A 20,379-nucleotide genomic window follows, 5' to 3' on the forward strand; every position below is an offset into this window, starting at 1 on the left:
CTTAAAATAAATTACCAAAATCAAACAATGGATATAAAAATAACAACAACATATGTACTGTATACGTTACCTGTAACTTTAATTCCATCCTTTGTCTCACATGGCACACCAACTCCAAATTCATTCTCTCCAGTGACTCTGAAGTAGTAAAAGGCTCCTTCTTGCAGGTTTTTCACTTCATAGGTTAGATGGTGGCAGTTGTTCGTGACACTAACCCATGCCTTTTTGCTTGCTTCATGTTTCTCTACATGGTAGTTTTTAACTGGGTCACCTCCATCATTGTCTGGAGCATCCCATGCCAGTATTAGAGAGTCTTTAGTCACCTCTTTAATGGAAAGTTTTGAAGGAGGCCCAGGAGAATCGAGAACTTTTACATCCAGAGTCAATGCAGCAGTGCCAATACTGTTGTCTAGTGTTACGGTGTACTTTCCAGAATCATTTCTTGTTGCTTTTTCTACTGTGATTGATGTAGAATTATCATTTGTATAGATGGTCGCACTATCTTTCAGATTGACATCTTCTTTTTGCCACATTACGCTCGGAAGTGGTTTTCCTTTGAATTGTACTTTCAGAGTAAATGAAGTGTTATGTTTCACAACCAATGTCCTATGCATTTCTTTATCAACTTGAAAAGTTGGCTCTTCCACTCTTTCCTTTGCAACTTGAGGAACAGAGTGTGCGCTAGGGTCACTTACACCAATCTTGTTTACAGATTTGACAACAAACACATACTCTGCTCCAGATGTAAGTCCAGCAACAGTATATTCAGTATTTTTTGTATTTTCAGCAGCCACTATCCAGTCTTCTTCTTCTGTTTTCTTATATTCCACGTTGTATCCGGTGACAGGGCTTCCCCCATCCATCAGTGGCTTGTTCCATATTATTGTGATAGAATTCTTTGTTGAATCAATAACTTTTGGCTTAGAAGGTGGGGATGGCACACATTGTGGGTCCTCTGCTTTAGTTAATGGACTTGGGTCACTTGGGAGACTTAAACCAGCAGCATTTTCTGCATAAACACGGAACTCATACTGGCAACCTTTATGTAGTTTGGTTGTTTGGAAAGTGAGGTCACAAACACATTCTTTGTTCACACGAACCCAATGCAGGCCTGACTTCTCACGTTTTTCAATGACATAGTTACAAACTACACTGCCTCCATCTGTGACTGGTTTTTCCCAGCAGATTGTCATTGCCTCACTGCTTACATCTGTAATCTTAACATGTGTGGGAGGAGATGGGGTACTAAATGGATCTGTAGGTTTAATCGGATCACTCTCTAAAGCTTCACCAATTCCAAACTTGTTCACACCTAAAACTCTAAAGATATACTCATTTCCTTTTTGTAGGTTAGTAACTCTACATGTAGTTGCTTTCAGGTCTCCATGTACCAAAGTCCAAGCAAGGTGGCTTGTTTCTCGTTTCTCAACAATGTAGTGGGAAATTTCTGCACCTCCTTTTTCTTGAGGTGGTCCCCAGGCCAGTATACATTTTTCGGCAGTTACATCAGTTACGTCTAATGGTCCTGCTGATGGTCCAGGCCTGTCAAGCACCTTGCATTTCACAGGGAATGATTTAATTCCTGCCACATTCTGTAATGTCAACACATACTGTCCTGAGTCACTTCTGATGCAGTCTTTAATAATGACTGATGTACAAGTGTCTGTTGAAACGATATTAACTTTAGCTCTAACCTCAATCTCTTTACCATCTTTTGTCCAAGAAATAACTGGGAGAGGGCGCCCAGAAAAATCTGCAGTAATTTTCAAGATCTCACCAGCTTTCACAGCAACTACATCTTTAAACTTGGCATCTATCATAATCCGTGGTGGTTCTACATCATCTTTAATCATTACAGGACCTGTGCAATTTGATGGCTCACTAAATAATCCAGCAGCATTTTTAGCAATAACACGAAAATCATATTTCTGGTTTTCGGTAAGGCCTGTAACAACAAAGTATGTTTCCTGGACATTAGTGAAATTGCACCTCAGCCATCGTTCCTCTTCCTTGCGTTCAATTATGTATCCCGTAACTTTTGCCCCACCATCATATTCTGGTTTTGTCCAAGACAGTGAAACAGATGTTCTAGTTATATTTGTAACTGTAGGTTGACCCGGAGGATCACATGGATCTCTTGCAGCCACAGGTTCTGAGACTTTACTACATTTGCCAATGCCAGCAATATTTTCAGCATAAAGACGATATTCATAAAACAAACCCTCTTCTATGCTAGTAACTCTAAATTCCGTATCCCTGATGAGACTTCTGTTCAACTTTGTCCAGAGAATGCTACTTCTTTCTTTGACTTCTATGTGATATCCAAGGACTCCACTACCACCATCATTCACTGGTTCATTCCATTTGACCAGCATAAAAGTTTTACTTGCTAGGGCAACCTGTGGTGTAGAAGGGGGTCCAGGCTGCCTAAATGGATACTGTGCAGTAATGCTTGAAGAATCTATGGAATGGCTCCTTCCATAACGGTTCACAGCATAAACACGGAACTGGTATTCAGAACCATTAATTAATTGAGATATTTTGATAGATGTTCTTGCAACTGTTGATGAAACAATTTGCCATTCATTTGTGTTAGTGTCTCTCTTTTCTACAATGTAGTTGCTGATGTGACATCCACCATCATATGCGGGTGGGTCCCAAGATAATGATATACTTTCAGCACTTACATCATCTATTCTAATTGCAGCTGGTGGACCAGGCTTATCAAGGACAAAGACAGCAATTTCAGCTGTCTTAGTGCCAGCGGCATTAGCTACAGTGAGGTCATATTTTCCGACATGCTCTCTGGTAGCTTCCTTGAATAAAAGTTTTGCAGATGTTACAGAAGTGAGAATTGTCAGTGAAGTTGTCTGCTTTAGAGGAAGACCATCCTTTTTCCATGAAACGATGGGCTTAGGCCTGCCTTTGAACGGAATTTCAATTGCGAGATCCTTTCCAGCTTTCACACTATATGTGTTGAAGATCAAATCAATAGTAGGTTCAGTTTCCATGTCCTTTGCAATCACAGGAACACCTAATTCTTTGGGATTGCTCTTTCCTTTCTCATTCAAAGCAATGACCCGGAAAGAGTACTCTTCACCTGATACAAGACCAGTTATTGTTGCTTCCAACACCTTAACAGTAGTGCTTACAGTCCATTTTTCACTACCCTTAGTTTGCATTTCTACATTGTAGCATAAAATTTTGCTACCACCATCATGATCAGGTTTCTTCCAAGAGAGAATTACACTGTTGCGCGTTACATCAAACAGTGAAACTTTACTAGGTGGCATAGGTACTTCAGCAATCTTAACTGGGTCTTTAGTTTCTGCAGCCAAACCTACACCATGTTCATTGACAGCTAATACACGGAAGTAGTAAAGACATCCCTCTTGCAACTCATCAACTTTGAATGAATTCCTAGTGCAGTTACTTGTAACAGTAGTGTAGGCCATTCTTGAAGATTCGCGTTTCTCTACAATATAATTTGTTATCTTAGCTCCTCCATCACTGAGAGGAGGCTCCCATGAGATGGTTACTGAATTTCTCATTATATCTTTCATTTCAAATTTAAGAGGTTCACTTGGGGAGTCGAGTACTCTGACATTGACAAATGCTGACTTTGTGCCACTTTTATTTTCAAGACTTAAGATGTATCTACCACTGTCAAATCTGTTTACATTGTCAATTACAAGCATAGTGTACGAACTTGTGGTTTCAATTTGTGCTCGTTCAGTCAGCAATCCTTCTGCTCTTTCCCATTTGACTTTAGGTTCAGGTCTTCCTCTAATTGTGACAAAAAGGCGAAGTGTTCCACTTGCATGTATAGAAACTACTTTTCTGAGGTCTGCATCAAGTTCAATCTCTGGGGCTTCATGCTTTTCAACAGCAGCAACACAGCCATGGATATCAGCATGTTCTCCAACACCTTCAGCATTAAATGCACAGATACGGAAGTTGTATTCATCATTTTCCTTTAGTTTACCTACAGTAAGCTTTGTTGCTTGTATGCCAGTTGAAGGTGTACAGATAGTCCATTCTCCCTGAGTAGCCTCCTTCATTTCAATGAGGTATCCCTTAATGTATGCACCACCATCATCATCAGGTTTGCTCCAAGCTAGGGACACAGTTGTGCTTGTGTGGTCAGTCACTTTTGGATGCGTTGGTGGACCAGGTGGACATGCAGCATTACATGCCCTGTAGAACATTGATGGTTCACTTAACTGTCCCACACCAGCCTCATTTTCAGCAGAGACTCTGAACTCATAAAAATGTCCTTCCGTGAGTCCATTTACTTTGAAATGTAAGTCACTGAGTTTACTTCTATTACATTTTGTCCATCTAACACCATCTTTGTCCCGTTTCTCAAGATGGTATCCGTAAATTTCTGATCCACCATTATTCTCTGGTTGATTCCATTTAATAACCATAGAATCCTTTGTTATAGCAGTTGCTTCAGGTATGGATGGTGCACTGGGTGGTTTGAAGGGATTGCAGGCTGTTACTGGTTCAGACTCAAGGGGGTCACCTACTCCATATTTGTTAACTGCCTTAATTCGGAAGACATATTCATTACCAGCCAAAAGATTAGTCACTTTATAACTAAATGCTTGAATATCTGATTCAGCTATAGTCCATGACAACCTACTAGTATCCCTCTTCTCAATAATGTAATGAATAACACTTGCACCACCATCTTGTAAAGGATCATTCCATGACAGGAGACATGAATCTGCAGTTACATCAGTCACCTTGAGAACACCTTCTGGTGGTCCAGGTCTATCAAGAATCTTAACTGTGATAGGTATTGTTTTTATTCCACCAGCATTACTTAGAGTGAGGGTATAATTACCACTGTCCTCTCTGATACAGTCCTTAACTGTGAGTGATGTGTTTTTTATTGCATGCTTTATGTCATTTCTTCGAGTAGTCTTATCTATTTTATTTCCATCTTTTTTCCATAAAACTTCAGGTGCTGGTTTTCCATAGATGTCAGCCTCAATAACAAGAGTTTCCCCAGCATTAATAAAAATAATATCCATGTATTTTGGATCCATTGATGCTCTTGGGGATTCGATTTCATCGGTAATAGTAATCGGTCCACTGCTGTCAGAGGGCTCACTGAAATTACCAGCTGCATTTTTTGCAATTATTCTAAATTCATATTTTTCATTTTCTGTTAATCCTGTCATAGAGAACTCAGTCTCAATGATATTTGTAAAGCTGGCCTTCATCCAGCGACCTTCAGGTAAATCTTTCTTTTCTACAGCATAGCCAGTCACTTTGCTGCCACCATCATATTGTGGCTTTGTCCACTGAAGTGTCACTTGATTTTTTGAGATGAATATTGGCTCAGGTGTTCCCGGTGGATCACATGGATCAAGAGCCACAAAGCATTCAGAAACCTTACTTGATCTACCGATACCAACAATATTTTCAGCAAAAACTCTGTATTCATATCCACCGCCTTTTTCAAGATTGTTAACTTTGAAGATTGTATCAACAATTAAGATTTTGTTCAATTTAGTCCAGAGAATGCTGTTTCTTTCTTTACATTCAAGGTGATAGCCGGTGACTCTACTCCCACCATCATTAACTGGTTCATTCCATTGAACAAGCATGTCATCCTTTGTCACTGATGTGACAAATGGAGTACCAGGTGGCCCTGGGGGCTTGTAAGGATACTGTACAACAATTGCTTTTGAGTCCAATGAAGAACCCTTTCCATATCTGTTCTCTGCAGAAACTCTAAATTGGAATTCTGAACCTGTTGCAAGTTTAGTAATTTTCATAGTTGTTCTTGATACATTTGCTGATACAACTTGCCAGGCTGTGGTAGTCGCGTCCCGTTTTTCAACAATGTAATTTTTTATTTGACAACCACCTGTGTACACTGGAGGTTCCCATGATATTGTGACAGAATTATTACTAACATCATTGATATTAATGGGTCCTGTTGGTGGACCAGGCTTATCAAGTATAATGATCCCAATTTCTTCTGTTGCAATACCAGCATCATTTGTTGCTGTAACTGTGTACTTTCCCAAATCATCTTTGTTTGCCTCCTTTATTTTAAGGGTTGTAGTGTTAGGTGTGTTTAAGACACTTACCCTTGATGTCTGTTTTAGTGATTGTCCATCTTTCATCCACATAATTTTAGGTTTGGGGCATCCAATAATATGCAATTCTATTGCAAGATCATCTCCAGACCGGATGCTGTAGGTATTGAACATTAATTTCAACATGGGTTCAGTACTCAAATCCTTGGCGATAACTGGAGCAGCTAAAAGCACAGGAATGCTCTTTCCTTTCTCATTGTAGGCTAAAACACGAAAGAAGTATTCCTGACTAAATACTAATCCTTCAACAGTACCTTCACATGTTTTAGTTGATGCTGCTACACTCCACTTGTCTGATCCTTTTGGTTGCATTTCAATTAGATAGCCTATGATCCTGCTACCTCCATCATGTTCAGGTTTTTCCCATGCTAAAGAAGCAGAAACTTTAGTTACATTTGTCAAAATGACTTTTCCTACTGAAAGTGGGGCCTCAGACACTTTAACTGGATTTTTTGTTTCAACTGGATGACTAATTCCATTTTCATTTTCAGCCATAACTCTAAAGTAATACATGGCTCCTTCAGTGAGATTATCTACTTTACAAAACGTTTTGTCACACTTAGCAGTGACATTGACATATACCCTCCTTGTTGATTCACGCTTTTCAACAATAAAATGTTTTATTTTCGCTCCTCCATCAATAAGCGGTGGTTCCCATTCAAGAACGACGGAATCTTTCTTGATATCTTTCACAGCCAAATTCATTGGTGCTCCCGGTGTATCCAGTACTTTCACAGACACAAGTTCTGATATAATGCCACTGCTATTTTCCAGTGTCAAAGTGTATTTTCCAGTGTCATTTCTGTCACATTTATCAATTGAGAGTTGGGTATAATCAAGTCGCTTCTCAATGTGGACCTTATCTGTCAATTCTTTTTCATCCTTTGTCCAGTTAATCTTGGGAGTGGGTCTTCCTCTGAATGGTATATTTATTTTTATTGACTCTCCAGCACGCACTATAATTCCTTTCCTCAGTTCAGAGTCAATTGTAAGTCCTGGGGGCTCTATTTTGTCCTGCACTTTAACAGTTCCAGGAATAGCAGCCGGTTCACCAATACCTAGTTTGTTAATAGCACAAACCTGAATTTTGTATTCTTTATTTTCTGTAAGCTTTGTGATATCAAGTTTATTAAAGGGAAGGCCAGTTGCTGGTGTGCACATTATCCATTCCTCTTCATCAGCTTTGCAGATCTCCACAATGTATCCCTGAATAACACATCCACCATCATAAATTGGTTTCCCCCATGCTAATGAAACTGAGTTCTTTGTAGTGTCAGTCACATGGACATGGGTTGGTGGACCAGGCTTGAATTTTGGATTGCAGGCTTTATAGTATGATGTTGGTAAACTTGGTTCTCCAAGTCCTGCCATGTTTTCAGCAGAAATTCTAAACTCATATTCATGATCTTCGGTCAATCCTGTCACTCTGAAAGATAAATCTGTGATAGTTTGTCGATTACATTTTGTCCACCTGATTCCAGTCTTATCTTTCTTCTCTATGATGTATCCAGTAATTTCACTTCCACCATCAGATTCCGGACTACTCCAGAAAACAGTCATAGAATCTTTTGCTATATTAGTTACTTCTACAGATTGTGGTGATCCAGGTAGTAAAAATGGATTCTTGATTGTCACAGGCGATGATTCTAGCGGCTCACCAACACCATAGCTATTTACAGCCATAACACGAAATATATATTCATTTCCTTCCAGAAGATTGTTTACTTTAAATGATGTGACATCACATTTACTAGCAACTACAGTCCATGCAAGGCGGCTTGTCTCCCTCCTTTCAATGATGTAGTGAGAAATATTGCTGTTTCCATCATGTTCTGGAGGAAGCCAAGACAATGCACATGTTTCAGAAGTCACAGCAGATACATTTAGCATCCCTCCACAAGGTCCAGGGCTGTCTAATACTTTTACATAAAATGTAAAAATTTTGGTACCAGCTACATTAGCGACCTGCAAATTATAGTGACCACTGTCTGTTTTGATAGCATCTTTAACAGTAAGTATTGTTCTAAGGTCCGTTCTTTTGATCTCACATCTCAGCGTATTTTCAATCCCCTTGTCCTCCTTGAACCACTGGACTGTTGGTGTGGGCTTTCCATAGACATCGGCATCAAGCTTAAATGTACTTCCTGCACTGACAACAACAGCTTGACTGTATTCTGGATCAAGTGAAAGTCTTGGAGGCTCAACTTCATCCCTTGCTGTGATAGGCCCTGTGTTATAAGATGGTTTACTAATAGTACCAGCAGCATTCTTTGCAATTACTCTGAAATCATACTTGGAGTCTTCAGTTAGTCCAGATACTGTAAATTGAGTTTCAGTTACATTTGTAAAGTTAGCCTTCATCCAGCGTCCATCTGGTAAATCGCGCTTCTCCACTATGTAGCCAGTAATAATGCTGCCTCCATCATACTCTGGTTTTGCCCACTGAATTGTGATTGCATTCTTATTCACAATAATAGGCTCTGGGGTCCCAGGAGGATCACATGGGTCACATGCTATATATCCCTCAGAAATTTTACTGCATCTGCCTATGCCTACAACATTCTCAGCAAAAACTCTGAACTCGTACTCAACACCTTCATCTAGAGGACTTGTTTTGAAATAAGTGTCTTGAATTAGTGTCTTATTAATTTTTGTCCACAGAATGCTATTTCTCTCTTTTCTTTCAAGATGGTAGCCTATAATGCTAGTACCTCCATCTGTAATTGGTTCATGCCACTCCACAATCATGTGATTCCTTGATAATGAGGAGACAAATGGAGTCCCAGGTGGACCAGGTACTTTGAAAGGATACTGGACAGTCACAGATGCAGAGTCCAATGCGTGACTTTTACCATACCGATTTTCAGCAATGATTCTAAATTGATATTCTGCCCCAGTCTTTAATCTGGTAACTTTCAGGGTGGTCCTTGGTACGGTCGTTGACACATTCTCCCAATCAGTAGTGGTTATGTCCCGCTTTTTCACAATGTAGTTTGAAATATGGCAGCCACCGACATATTTTGGTGGATCCCAGGAAATTGTAACACTTTGTGAACTGATCTCATCAAATCTAACAGGCCCAGCTGGTGGGTCTGGCTTATCCAGAGTAATAATTAGTATAGTTGCATCTTTCTGCCCAACAACATTAGAAACAGTAATTCCATATATCCCGCCATCATCTTTTGTTGTTTCTTTTATGTTAAGAGTTGTGTGGTGTGCTGTATTGATAACATTAACTCTTGTTGTTTCTTTAAGAGCTAACCCAGCCTTAGTCCAAATAATTTTTGGTTTTGGACGTCCAAAAATAGGTATTTCAACTTTGAGGTCCTTTCCAATTAGTACACTATAATTGCTATATGCAGGCCTTACATCTGGATCAATAACAAGGTCCTTAGCCTGCACTGGGACAGCAAGAGATGTTGGGTCGCTTTTTCCTTTTTCATTGATAGCAATAACTCTGAACATATATTCTTCTCCCTGAACTAAATTACTGACAACAGTGTCCAGTGTTTTCACAGTTGCACACCCAGACCATTTTTCATTGCCTTTGACTTGCATTTCCACAAGATATTGTACAATTTTGCTGCCACCATCATGATCAGGCTTTTCCCATGCCAGAGAAACACTTTTGCAAGTGACATCAACAACAGTAAATTTCTTAGGCATTTGAGGTACCTCTGATACTTTTACAGAATCAACAGTCTCTGCAGGTAATCCAATACCATATTCATTCTCAGCATGCACTCTAAAATAATAATTGCACCCCTCTTGAAGTGGTTCAATCTTCCAGGTAGTTCTGTGACAATTGGTGACAACAGCTGCATAAGCCTTTCTTGTGCTTTCGCGTTTCTCAATAATATAGTTTTTTATTTTTGCACCACCATCCAATGCTGGAGGTTCCCACATAAGTGTTACAGACTCCTTAGTAATTTCTTTTACTTTAAGGTTTAATGGTGCACTTGGTGTGTCAAGTACTTTGACACTGATGGTAGCAGTCTTTACACCACAAACATTTTCAGCTGTAACAGTGTACTTCCCACTATCAAATCTGTTAACGTTATCAATGACAAGGGAGGTACAACTGCTTGTCATCTCTATCTGAGCTGTATCTTTAATTTTACCATCAACTTTTTCCCATCTGATTTCAGGAGCTGGTCGTCCTCTGATAGGTATGAACACTCTCAAGGAATCTCCAGCTTTAATATTGATTGTTTTCCTGAGTTCCATTTCAAGATCAAGATCTGGTTCTTGTGTCTTGTCTTCAACAAGGATTGTGCCAGGGAAATCTGTATGCTCTCCAACACCGACCTTATTAATAGCAAACACTCTGAATTTATAATTTTGGTTTTCTTTAAGTTTTTCAACTTCATATTGTGTTTGTTTTATGCCTGTGGGAAGAGTACACATTTTCCATTCTTCAGATGTTGCTTCACATGCTTCAATAATATATCCCTGAATATCACAGCCACCATCATAAATCGGCTTCTCCCAGGAAAGGAAAACAGATGTCCGTGAAATGTTAGTCACTTTGGGACTATTTGGGGGACCTGGTCTGAATACAGGATCGATGGCCATGTAATAAATAGAAGGGGAGCTTGATTTTCCAACTCCAGCATCATTCTCGGCTGAAACTCTAAATTCATAACTATGGCCTTCAAAAAGCCCTTTAACTTTAAAGGATAGTTCAGTTACTGTGTGCTTATTGCATTTAGTCCATCTTATCCCTTCTTTGTCGTGCTTTTCAATAACATATCCTGTAATAGAACTACCACCATCATTGTCAGGTGCTGACCAAATTACCACCATTGAATCTTTTGTGATACTGACAACTTCCACACCCTTAGGAGCATCAGGGCTCACAAACTGATTTTTTGCAATAATAGCTTCAGATTCTAATGGCTCACTAACTCCATATTTGTTTGCTGCTGAAACACGAAAGATATACTCATTTCCTTCCAAAAGTTTAGTTATTTTCAAATTAAGTTCCTTTGTTTCAGGTTCAACAACAGTCCAAACCAATCTACTTGTTTCTCTTTTTTCAATGATGTAGTGAGATATTTCATCACCACCATCTTCCTTTGGAGGTTTCCAGCTAATTAAACATTGCTCTTTTGTCAAATTGCTGACAGAAATAGGACCCTCAGGTGGACTTGGTCTATCTAACACTTTGATAGTGACCAGAACTGACTTCTCTCCTCCAATATTTTTCAAAAGCAATCTATACTGGCCTGAATCATTTGATGTGGCTTCCTTTACACTGAGACATGTACTGTATTGAGTACTTTTTATTTTACAGTGTTTAGTATTTGAAAGAATTTGTTTTCCCTTCATCCAGCTAATTGTTGGCATTGGTTTTCCAAAAATATCCGCATCAATTTTGAAGTTCTCCCCAGAATTTATTATAATAGTCTGGGTATATCGTGGATCTATGCTAATTCTAGGTGGTTCAACTTCATCCTTTGCAGTTATAGGACCAGTGCTGAGTGAGGGACTACTGAAGATACCTGCTGCATTTCTTGCAATGATACGGAACTCATACTGTTGATTCTCTGTTAAGCCAGTTGCCACATACTCAGTCTCAGTAACATTAGTAAAGTTGGTTCTTGCCCAGCGCCCTTCAGGTAATTCTTTCTTTTCCACAATGTAGCCAGCAACTTTGCTTCCACCATCATACTCTGGCTTTGCCCATCTAAGAAAAACTGATTTTTTTGTGACAGTAACAACTTCGGGGGTTCCTGGAGGATCACAAGGATCTCTTGCTACATAACATTCAGATAGTTTGCTTACTTTACCAATTCCCACAATATTCTCCGCATAAACTCTGTATTCATATTCAATTCCCTCTTCAAGACCTACACTTTTGAACTCTGTGTCTCGAGTAAGTGTCTTATTTAGCTTTATCCAGAGAATACTGTTTCTTTCTTTGCGTTCAATGTGGTATCCTAATATTTGGCTTCCTCCATCAATTACAGGTTCATTCCAAATTACATCCATATTATCTTTTGTGGCAGCGCGCACATATGGAGTTCCAGGGGGTCCTGGAACTTTAAAGGGATACTTGGCAACTACAGTATCTGATACTAGAACTGGACTCTTTCCATATCGGTTTTCAGCAGTAATCCTGAACTGATATTCAGATCCAGTTTTTAGTCGTCCTGCCTTAATTGTGGTTCTTGGTAAATTTGTTGCCACAACCTGCCAGTCTGTAGTGGAAGCATCTCTCTTTTCTACAATGTAGTTCTTAATAGTACAGCCACCATCATATTCTGGGGGTTTCCAAGACAATGTAATACTATTAGCTGTAACTTCAGCTACATTTACTGGACCAGCTGGTGGCCCAGGTTTGTCGAGAACAACAACACAAATTTCTGCAGTCGTTTCACCCACAGTGTTTGAAAGTTTGACAGTATACCGACCAACATCACCTCTGCAGACTTCCTTGATATTTAAATACAAATGGGTGTCAGCCATTTCAAAATTAATTCTTGAGGTTTGCTTGACAGGAACACCATCTTTGTACCAAGACATAGCTGCTTTGGGTCGGGAAACATATGATATCTCTATCTTTAAGTCTTCTCCTGCCAGCGCACTAAATGTGGAGAACAACAGTTTTACTGCTGGAGTAATTACAAGTTCTTTAACAATAACTGGTACACCAATTTGTCGTGGATCGCTTGTTCCTTTTTCATTTCTTGCTGATACTCGAAACATATATTCTTCACCTTGTGTTAATCCAGTAATAATAGCTTCTGTGACTTTTACAATCATGCATTGGTTCCAGGTATCACTGCCTTTGCTCTGCATCTCCACAACATATGCAATTATTCTGCTTCCTCCATCATGCTCTGGCTTTTCCCATGACAGTGTAACACTATTCTTTGTCACATCTTGCAATGTGATTTTACCTGGAGGAAGTGGTTTTTCAGACACTTTGACTGATTCTCTAGTTTCAATGGGAAGCCCAACTCCATATTCGTTTTCAGCTAACACCCTAAAATAATAATTGCATCCTTCAAGTAAATTATTAACAGTCGATCTTGTTTTGTGGCAGTTAGCATTTACAGTTGCATATGCTTTTCTTGTTGATTCACGTTTCTCTACAATGTAGTTCTTAATCGTACTTCCACCATCAAGAATAGGAGGGTCCCAACTGAGTGAAACTGATTCTTTGGTTATTTCATCGATCTTGATATTTTGTGGTGCTCCAGGAGTATCCAGTACCCTTACATTCACAAAAGCTGTCTTTAGCCCCGAACTATTTTCTACTGATAAAACATACTTTCCACTATCAAATCTATTTACATTTTCAATTAATAGCCAAGTGAATGATGATGTACTTTCAATTGTAGCTCTTTCAATTGACTCTCCATTTTCTCTTGACCATTTCACTTCAGGAGCAGGTCTTCCTTTTATAGGTACAAACAATCTCAATGTGCCACAGGCTCTGATGGTAACAACTTTGCGAAGCTCTGCATCAAGTTCGATATCAGGTGGAATCTGTCTCTCTTCTGTTTTTGGTAATCCAGGGACAGAGGCTGGCTCTCCAACTCCTTCACAGTTAACGGCAAAAATATTTATTTTATATTCTTGATTTCCTTTTAAGTTAGTGATTGTAAATAATGTGGTCACTATACCATCTTTGGGGGTGACATCTGTCCATTCATCATCCTGGGGAAGGCAAGTCTCAACAATGTATCCTGTAATGTCAGATCCACCATCATAAACTGGCTTGTTCCATGCGACGGTAATCGATGAGTTAGTTGTATCTAAAACCCTTGGATTTCCAGGAGGACCCGGCTTGTAAAGTGGGTCACTAGCCTTGCAAAATGGAGTTGAGGCACTTGGCAAACTTAAACCTGCAGCATTTTCTGCAGTAATTCTGAATTCATATTCATGCCCTGGTGTCAGTCCTGACACTTTGTATCTTAAATCAGTAATAACCTTCTTGTTACATCTAATCCAGTGCAGACTTGTCTTATCTCGCCTTTCAACAATGTAACCAGAAATTTCAGTTCCACCGTTGTTCACTGGCTCTTCCCAATAAATTACCATTGAGTCCTTAGTGATATTTCTTACTTCAGGATTTTGAGGAGGATCAGAAGGCATATATGGGTTTGTTGCAATAATTTGCTCAGATTCTAAGGGCTCACCAATCCCATACTTATTAACTGCCATCACTCTGAAGATATACTCATTTCCCTTTAATAGCTTTGTTACTTTAAACTGGTTTACTTGTAAGTCTGAAGCCACATTTGTCCAGGCAAGCCTGCTGGTTTCACGCTTCTCAATTATGTAATATTCAATATTTGCTCCACCATCATTTGATGGTGGCAACCAAGACAACACACAGTTCTCAGCTGTAATGCAAGTAACAAGTAATGGACCGTCTGGTGGACCTGGCCTGTCAAGCACTTTCACATTGAAGACATGTTTTGCAAATCCACCAGTATTGCTTGCAGTTAATGTAAATGCACCTCCATCTCTTCTTGTAGAATCTTTGTTAATCAATATTGTTGAAAAATCAGCCATTTTTATTTCTAGTTTTGTTGTTTTTTCTATTTCCTTTCCATCCATAGTCCAAATCATAGATGGTAATGGGTGACCTGTAATATCAGCCTCAAGTTTGAACACTTCCCCAGCTTTTACAAGTAAAACATCTTTAAACCTAGCATCAACCCTAATCTTTGGTTCCTCAACGTCATCTTTACAGACAATTGGATCTGATGGTTCAGATGGGCTACTTACAGCACCAGCTGAATTTCGGGCAAGAACGCGGAATTCGTAGGAGGCACCTTCTGTCAGCCCACTAACAGTAAATGTAGTCTCTTGTATGTTACTATAATTAACTTTGATCCAGCGTCCATTTGGTAAGTCTTTCTTTTCCACTGTATAGCCAGTTATTTTGAATCCACCATCATAATTAGGCTTTGTCCACTTAATATTCACAAAATTCTTAGAAATGTTAATGGCAACTGGCGTTCCTGGAGGATCCACGGGATCAAGGGCAAGAGAAGGCTCTGATGGTTTGCTTGGCTTTCCCACACCAGCTATATTTTCAGCTGCAACACGGAATTCATAGGCGATTCCAGCTTCTAGCCCTATTGATTTGAAAATGTTTCCAACTATTAGGGCACTGCTTACTTTTTGCCACAAGATACTATTCCTCTCTTTCCTTTCAATATGGTATCCAATCACTTCACTTCCACCATCATTCACAGGTTCATTCCAACTAATTGTCATGGTATCTTTAGTGAAACCTATTACTTGTGGAGTGCCAGGAGGCCCTGGAACCTTAAATGGGTATGCAGCAACAACTGATTCGGAGGTTATTGGAGGCCCAACACCATATCTGTTTTTAGCTTTAACACGAAATTGATACTCAGCTCTAGGGGTAAGACGTTCAGCTTTGAAAACTGTACGGATTATTGTTGTTGATAACACCGACCATGATGTACTTGTTGTGTCTCGAAATTCAACAATATAATTGTTAATTGGCACTCCCCCATCATTTTCAGGGGGATCCCAAGATATTGTAATACTTTCATTGGAAATTCTGTCATAATGAATTGGCCCCTTTGGAGGTCCAGGGATGTCATGTACTTTAACAGTGATTATTTCTGTCAGTGTGCCAAGTATATTTTTTCCTGTCACAGCATACTGTCCACTGTCATTCCTTGTACATTCACTAATACAAAGGAGAGTTGACATAGGAGTATTTTCAATGTATACTCTCTGTGTCTGATTAAGGGCCTTGTCCTCCTTCATCCAGGAAATTGTGGGCTGTGGACATCCCAGAACAGGTATCTCAATTTTTATATCATCTCCTGCCTTGGCAATAACAAGTTTTTGACATATTCCACGTAGATCAAACTGTGGTCCTTTTGTTTGTTCCTTAATAATAACAGGACTGCTTTGACAAGGGTCACTTCTACCTGAGTTGTTCACAGCCATTACTTGAAATATATACTCATCATTTTCATTTAAATTTTTCACTGTATAGTCTAGAGTCTTCGCTGTTGTGACATGAGACCAATTCTCTGAGCCTTTCTTTTGAGCTTCTATTACATATCCAGTAATTCTACTTCCACCATCATGTTTCGGTTTTGTCCAAATGAGACTTGCAGAATTCCTAGTAATGGCTACAATGTTAACCTTCTCAGGAGCAGTGGGTGCTTGAGACACCCGAACTGCATCAGAAGTTTCAGCAGGCTCTCCAATTCCAAATTCATTTTCAGCACGTACTCTGAAGAAATATTCTGATCCTTCAGCCAAATTTGGAACTCTAACTGAACATTTCTGACAGTTAGTTATTACAGCTGCATATGATTTTCGTGTAGCTTCCCGCTTTTCAATTATATAATTGATTATCTTTGAACCACCATCAATGAGAGGCATTTCCCACTGGAGAGTGACACCTTCATTAGTAATCTCCCGAGGTCTCAGGTTGATGGGAGGGCCTGGTGAATCCAAGACTCGTACATTTACATATCCAGACTTTTTCCCAGCAACACTCTCTAGGGTTAAGTTATATTTTCCAGTGTCATGTTTTGTACAATGGGATATAACCAGCAGAGTATATGATTCCGTGGTATCAATATTTGCATGACCCTTAAGGGATATATCTTCTTTCAACCAGGTCACCTCAGGTGTTGGGCGCCCTTTGATTGGAACAAAAATCCGTATGGATCCTCCAGCTCTGACAACAAGAGTTCGCCTCAGTTCGGCGTCAAGCTCAAAGTCAGGAGTTTCTTGACGTTCCACAATTTCAACAGATTCCGCAACTTGAGCTGGTTCTCCAATACCCATCTCATTCATTGCACTCACTCTAAAATTGTATTTTTCTCCTTGTTGCAGGTTTGAAATAACAAATTCAGAAATTCTTAGCGCACTGCCTGTTGTGTCTTTAATCCAGCTATTCTCGTCTTCTCTTTTGTGCTCAACTATATATCCAGTGATGTCAAGTCCACCATCATATTTTGGCCGTCCCCAGTTGAAGGTAGCTGTAGATTTAGTTATATCAGTAATTCTTGGGTTGGATGGAGGCCCAGGTACATCTGAAAAGTATGATACTTAAATATTTACCAGTTAAAAGACAAAGCGCATTTGCTCTAACTACTAATAAAAGTGTCTATATTTATCATTCTTTAACCACTGTTAACACGAGAACACCTCAACGAACGTCAAAGTCCTTTAACCTCCAAATAAGACATACTTCAGCGTATGTAGCCCTTTTGTTTGCGCTAACATGCCACTAGTCTTCAAAACAGCAACAAATCTAACAAAAAGCCTAACAGATTAGCTGCTCAGTTGTGAAATTGTAAAGCTGAAAAGTTTTGAAACACAGTCTGCATTTTATAAAATGTTGGATAAATAAATGTCGTTTATTGGTGATTCCATGTTTGTCTAAATTTACACTTTTTAACTGTTAAGTAATTTTTTTTTATACAAATCAATCCAGGTGAAATGACTTAAATGAATTTCATTTTAAATGAATTGCAAAAATGTTTTTCATTGAGAGGTCTGCAATTCCGTTTGCGTTGTTGCTCTGAGAAATATAAAGTGAATATAAGAAAACATTACCTGAGTTAGTTTTCAAAATAATTAGACCACCCATAACCAATTAAGGTATTAAAGTCGTTTGGTATTTATGTTAAAGTGAGGCTTTTATTTTATTACCAGTGTGGGATTAAGACTATTACACAAGATTAATCTATGGAATCCAATACTGAAATTAATGAGCACAAAAACATATGACATAAACCCGACCGTATTATGGGTTTCAGAGATTTTTTGGGGTGACAGCAACTCTGTAGCTGTGAAGATTGATGACATCCTATTGTTTTCTTGATGGATGAATGGTATGCTAATGTAATGGCACATTAGCAAAAACAAAAGGTGCTATACGCTGAAATAGAATGCTGCTGGCGGTTAAATGAAGAAGAAAAAACGCTAGTGGTTCTAGTGTTATTAATAAATATTTTATATATGACTGAGCAGATGGCAAATAATAAACAAGCTACTCACATGCTAGACTCTTAGTCATCACAGGTTGTGAAGGCTCACTGGGTTCTCCAAAACCAGCTTTATTTTCTGCAGTCACTCTGAATTCATATTCATTTCCTTCTGTGAGCCCAACAACTTCAAAATTTAAATCAGAAATCAATTTCTTTGATGCTCGAATCCATCGCATCCCATCTCTTTCTTTTCTTTCAACATTATACCCAAAAATGTTACTGCCTCCATCTTCAACTGGTCTCTTCCAAGAAATGGTAACTGAGTTTTTGTTGACATTTTCAATGTCTGGTTTGGATGGAGGACCAGGCGGACCTGTAATTGAATTTTAACAACATTTAAAGGTGTTCCATTAATGACATGAGATAGCTGTGTAATTATAAAAACATCAAAGCCATTTCATTTTATCATTACCTACAAATGAACTGAATCTGACTTAACCAAAGTTAATTTTTTCCTTACTTTGAATTCATGTAAGTTTCAGATATTAATAAATTTTTTGTTTTGCTATAAATTTATGCTTACAGTATAAATTATTATTCACTACAGTCACTGGACTTAATTTACCAGTCTTAAAGTCTTCCATTACATATCTAGTAATTCTACTTCCACCATCATGTTTCGTATGACTAAAATGCACTAGCTGTAGGTGAACTATAGCAATTTAACAGCACTATTTTTATTTATTGCATTATTATCAAATCTCTTCTGAGGAAAAAAAAATCTATTTCAATATTATTATTCTATTTTAAAGACTCTCCACATACCAAAGCTGTCCTCCATTTTCACTGGCTCAGACTGTGTTGATTCTCCAACGCCATAATGGTTTAATGCTGAAACCCGAAAGATGTATTCATTGCCTTGGATTAGTTTGCTGGTAACTAAATGACAATCTGTTACATTTTCAGCCAAAATTGTCCACAGAAGGCGACTTGTTTCCCTTTTTTCTAGAGTGTATGATTTAATTGCAGACCCCCCATCATCATGGGGTGGTGACCATGTTAATGTAACCTTCTCAGCAGAAACATTGCTGGCTATAAGGGGCCCAGGTGGACCTGGAACATCCAGAACTGTCACTTTAACATTTTCCTCTCTAACACCAAATGGATTGCTGGCTGAGATAGTGTATTCTCCAGAATCTTTTCCGGTGGCACACTTTTTTGATAATGTTGAAGACGTTGGGGTAGATTCAATTTGGCATAAGTCTGATGGTTTGAGGTCTCTTCCCGCTTTAGACCACCGGGATGTCGGAGGAGGTTTTCCGGTTATGCTTGTTGCAGTTATTACAATTGTATCACCAGCTCTAAGTGTAAGTCCCTCTTTCACTGTTGGATCAATAATTATGTTTGGTGCCTCTGTGGAAAACATTACAAGTTGTTATTATGGCAGAATAATGCACATTTAAAATCTTTTATTTTTTTCTTCATAAAACATTGTCTATTACATATGTACAAAACATTACTTACCGTATTCATCTTTGCAGACAATTGTATCAGTCTGCTCTGATGGAGGACTTATGGCCCCAGCTGCATTCTTAGCTCTTACTCTAAATTCAAACTTGCATCCCTCTTGAAGACCAGTTATGGTAAATGCACAATCCAAAACATTAGTACTGTTGGCCTTCATCCAGACTTTTGAGGGCAAGTCACGTTTTTCAATAATGTAGCCTGTCAGTTTGTGTCCACCATCATACTTGGGTTCAGTCCATTGAAGTGTTACGCTATTGTGTGTAATGCTGACCACATCTGGTTTGCCAGGAGGATCTAAAGCAATATAATGAAGAAAATAATAATATAATCGAAAAAAAAAACCTCGAGGAATATATCTGTTAGACTGTATGACTTAACTTACCAATCTGATCTAAGGCAACCACTGGCTCTGATGGCAGACTGGGCTTTCCAACACCTGCCAAATTTATAGCCATGATCCTGAATTGATACTCAAGGCCTTCTGTTAAATCTGTTACTTTATATTCCTTCATTTTCACTGGAGCACTGTTGGCTCTCTTCCACAGCAAGCTGTTTCTTTCCTTATATTCAACATGATATCCTGGCAGCATGTAAATATATATTATGTCACAATGAGAAACATAACATCCTGGGAAAGATTAAAAAAAAATAATACTTAGCGTTCAGCTACCTGTAACAGGGGAACCTCCAGTCTTCCTTGGATCAGACCATGCCAATTGTGCTGAATCATAGTGGACACTCATGATTTGGGGTGGTGGTGGTGCATCCGGTACATCTAG

General features: G+C 38.9%; 1 protein-coding gene across 1 annotated transcript in view; it reads right to left on the reverse strand.

Annotated features, from left to right (window-relative positions):
• LOC111838565 (titin-like) overlaps positions 1-20,379 on the reverse strand; it is a 167,507-nt gene that overhangs the window by 30,651 nt on the left and 116,477 nt on the right. Inside the window, 6 exon segments of the mRNA XM_072700231.1 lie at positions 71-17,173; positions 18,144-18,446; positions 18,899-19,486; positions 19,598-19,894; positions 19,983-20,180; positions 20,271-20,375. Of these exon segments, the coding sequence (XP_072556332.1) occupies positions 71-17,173; positions 18,144-18,446; positions 18,899-19,486; positions 19,598-19,894; positions 19,983-20,180; positions 20,271-20,375 (18,594 nt within the window).

Source organism: Paramormyrops kingsleyae, chromosome 16, assembly GCF_048594095.1.
Source record: "Paramormyrops kingsleyae isolate MSU_618 chromosome 16, PKINGS_0.4, whole genome shotgun sequence".
Taxonomy (NCBI): Eukaryota; Metazoa; Chordata; class Actinopteri; order Osteoglossiformes; family Mormyridae; genus Paramormyrops; species Paramormyrops kingsleyae.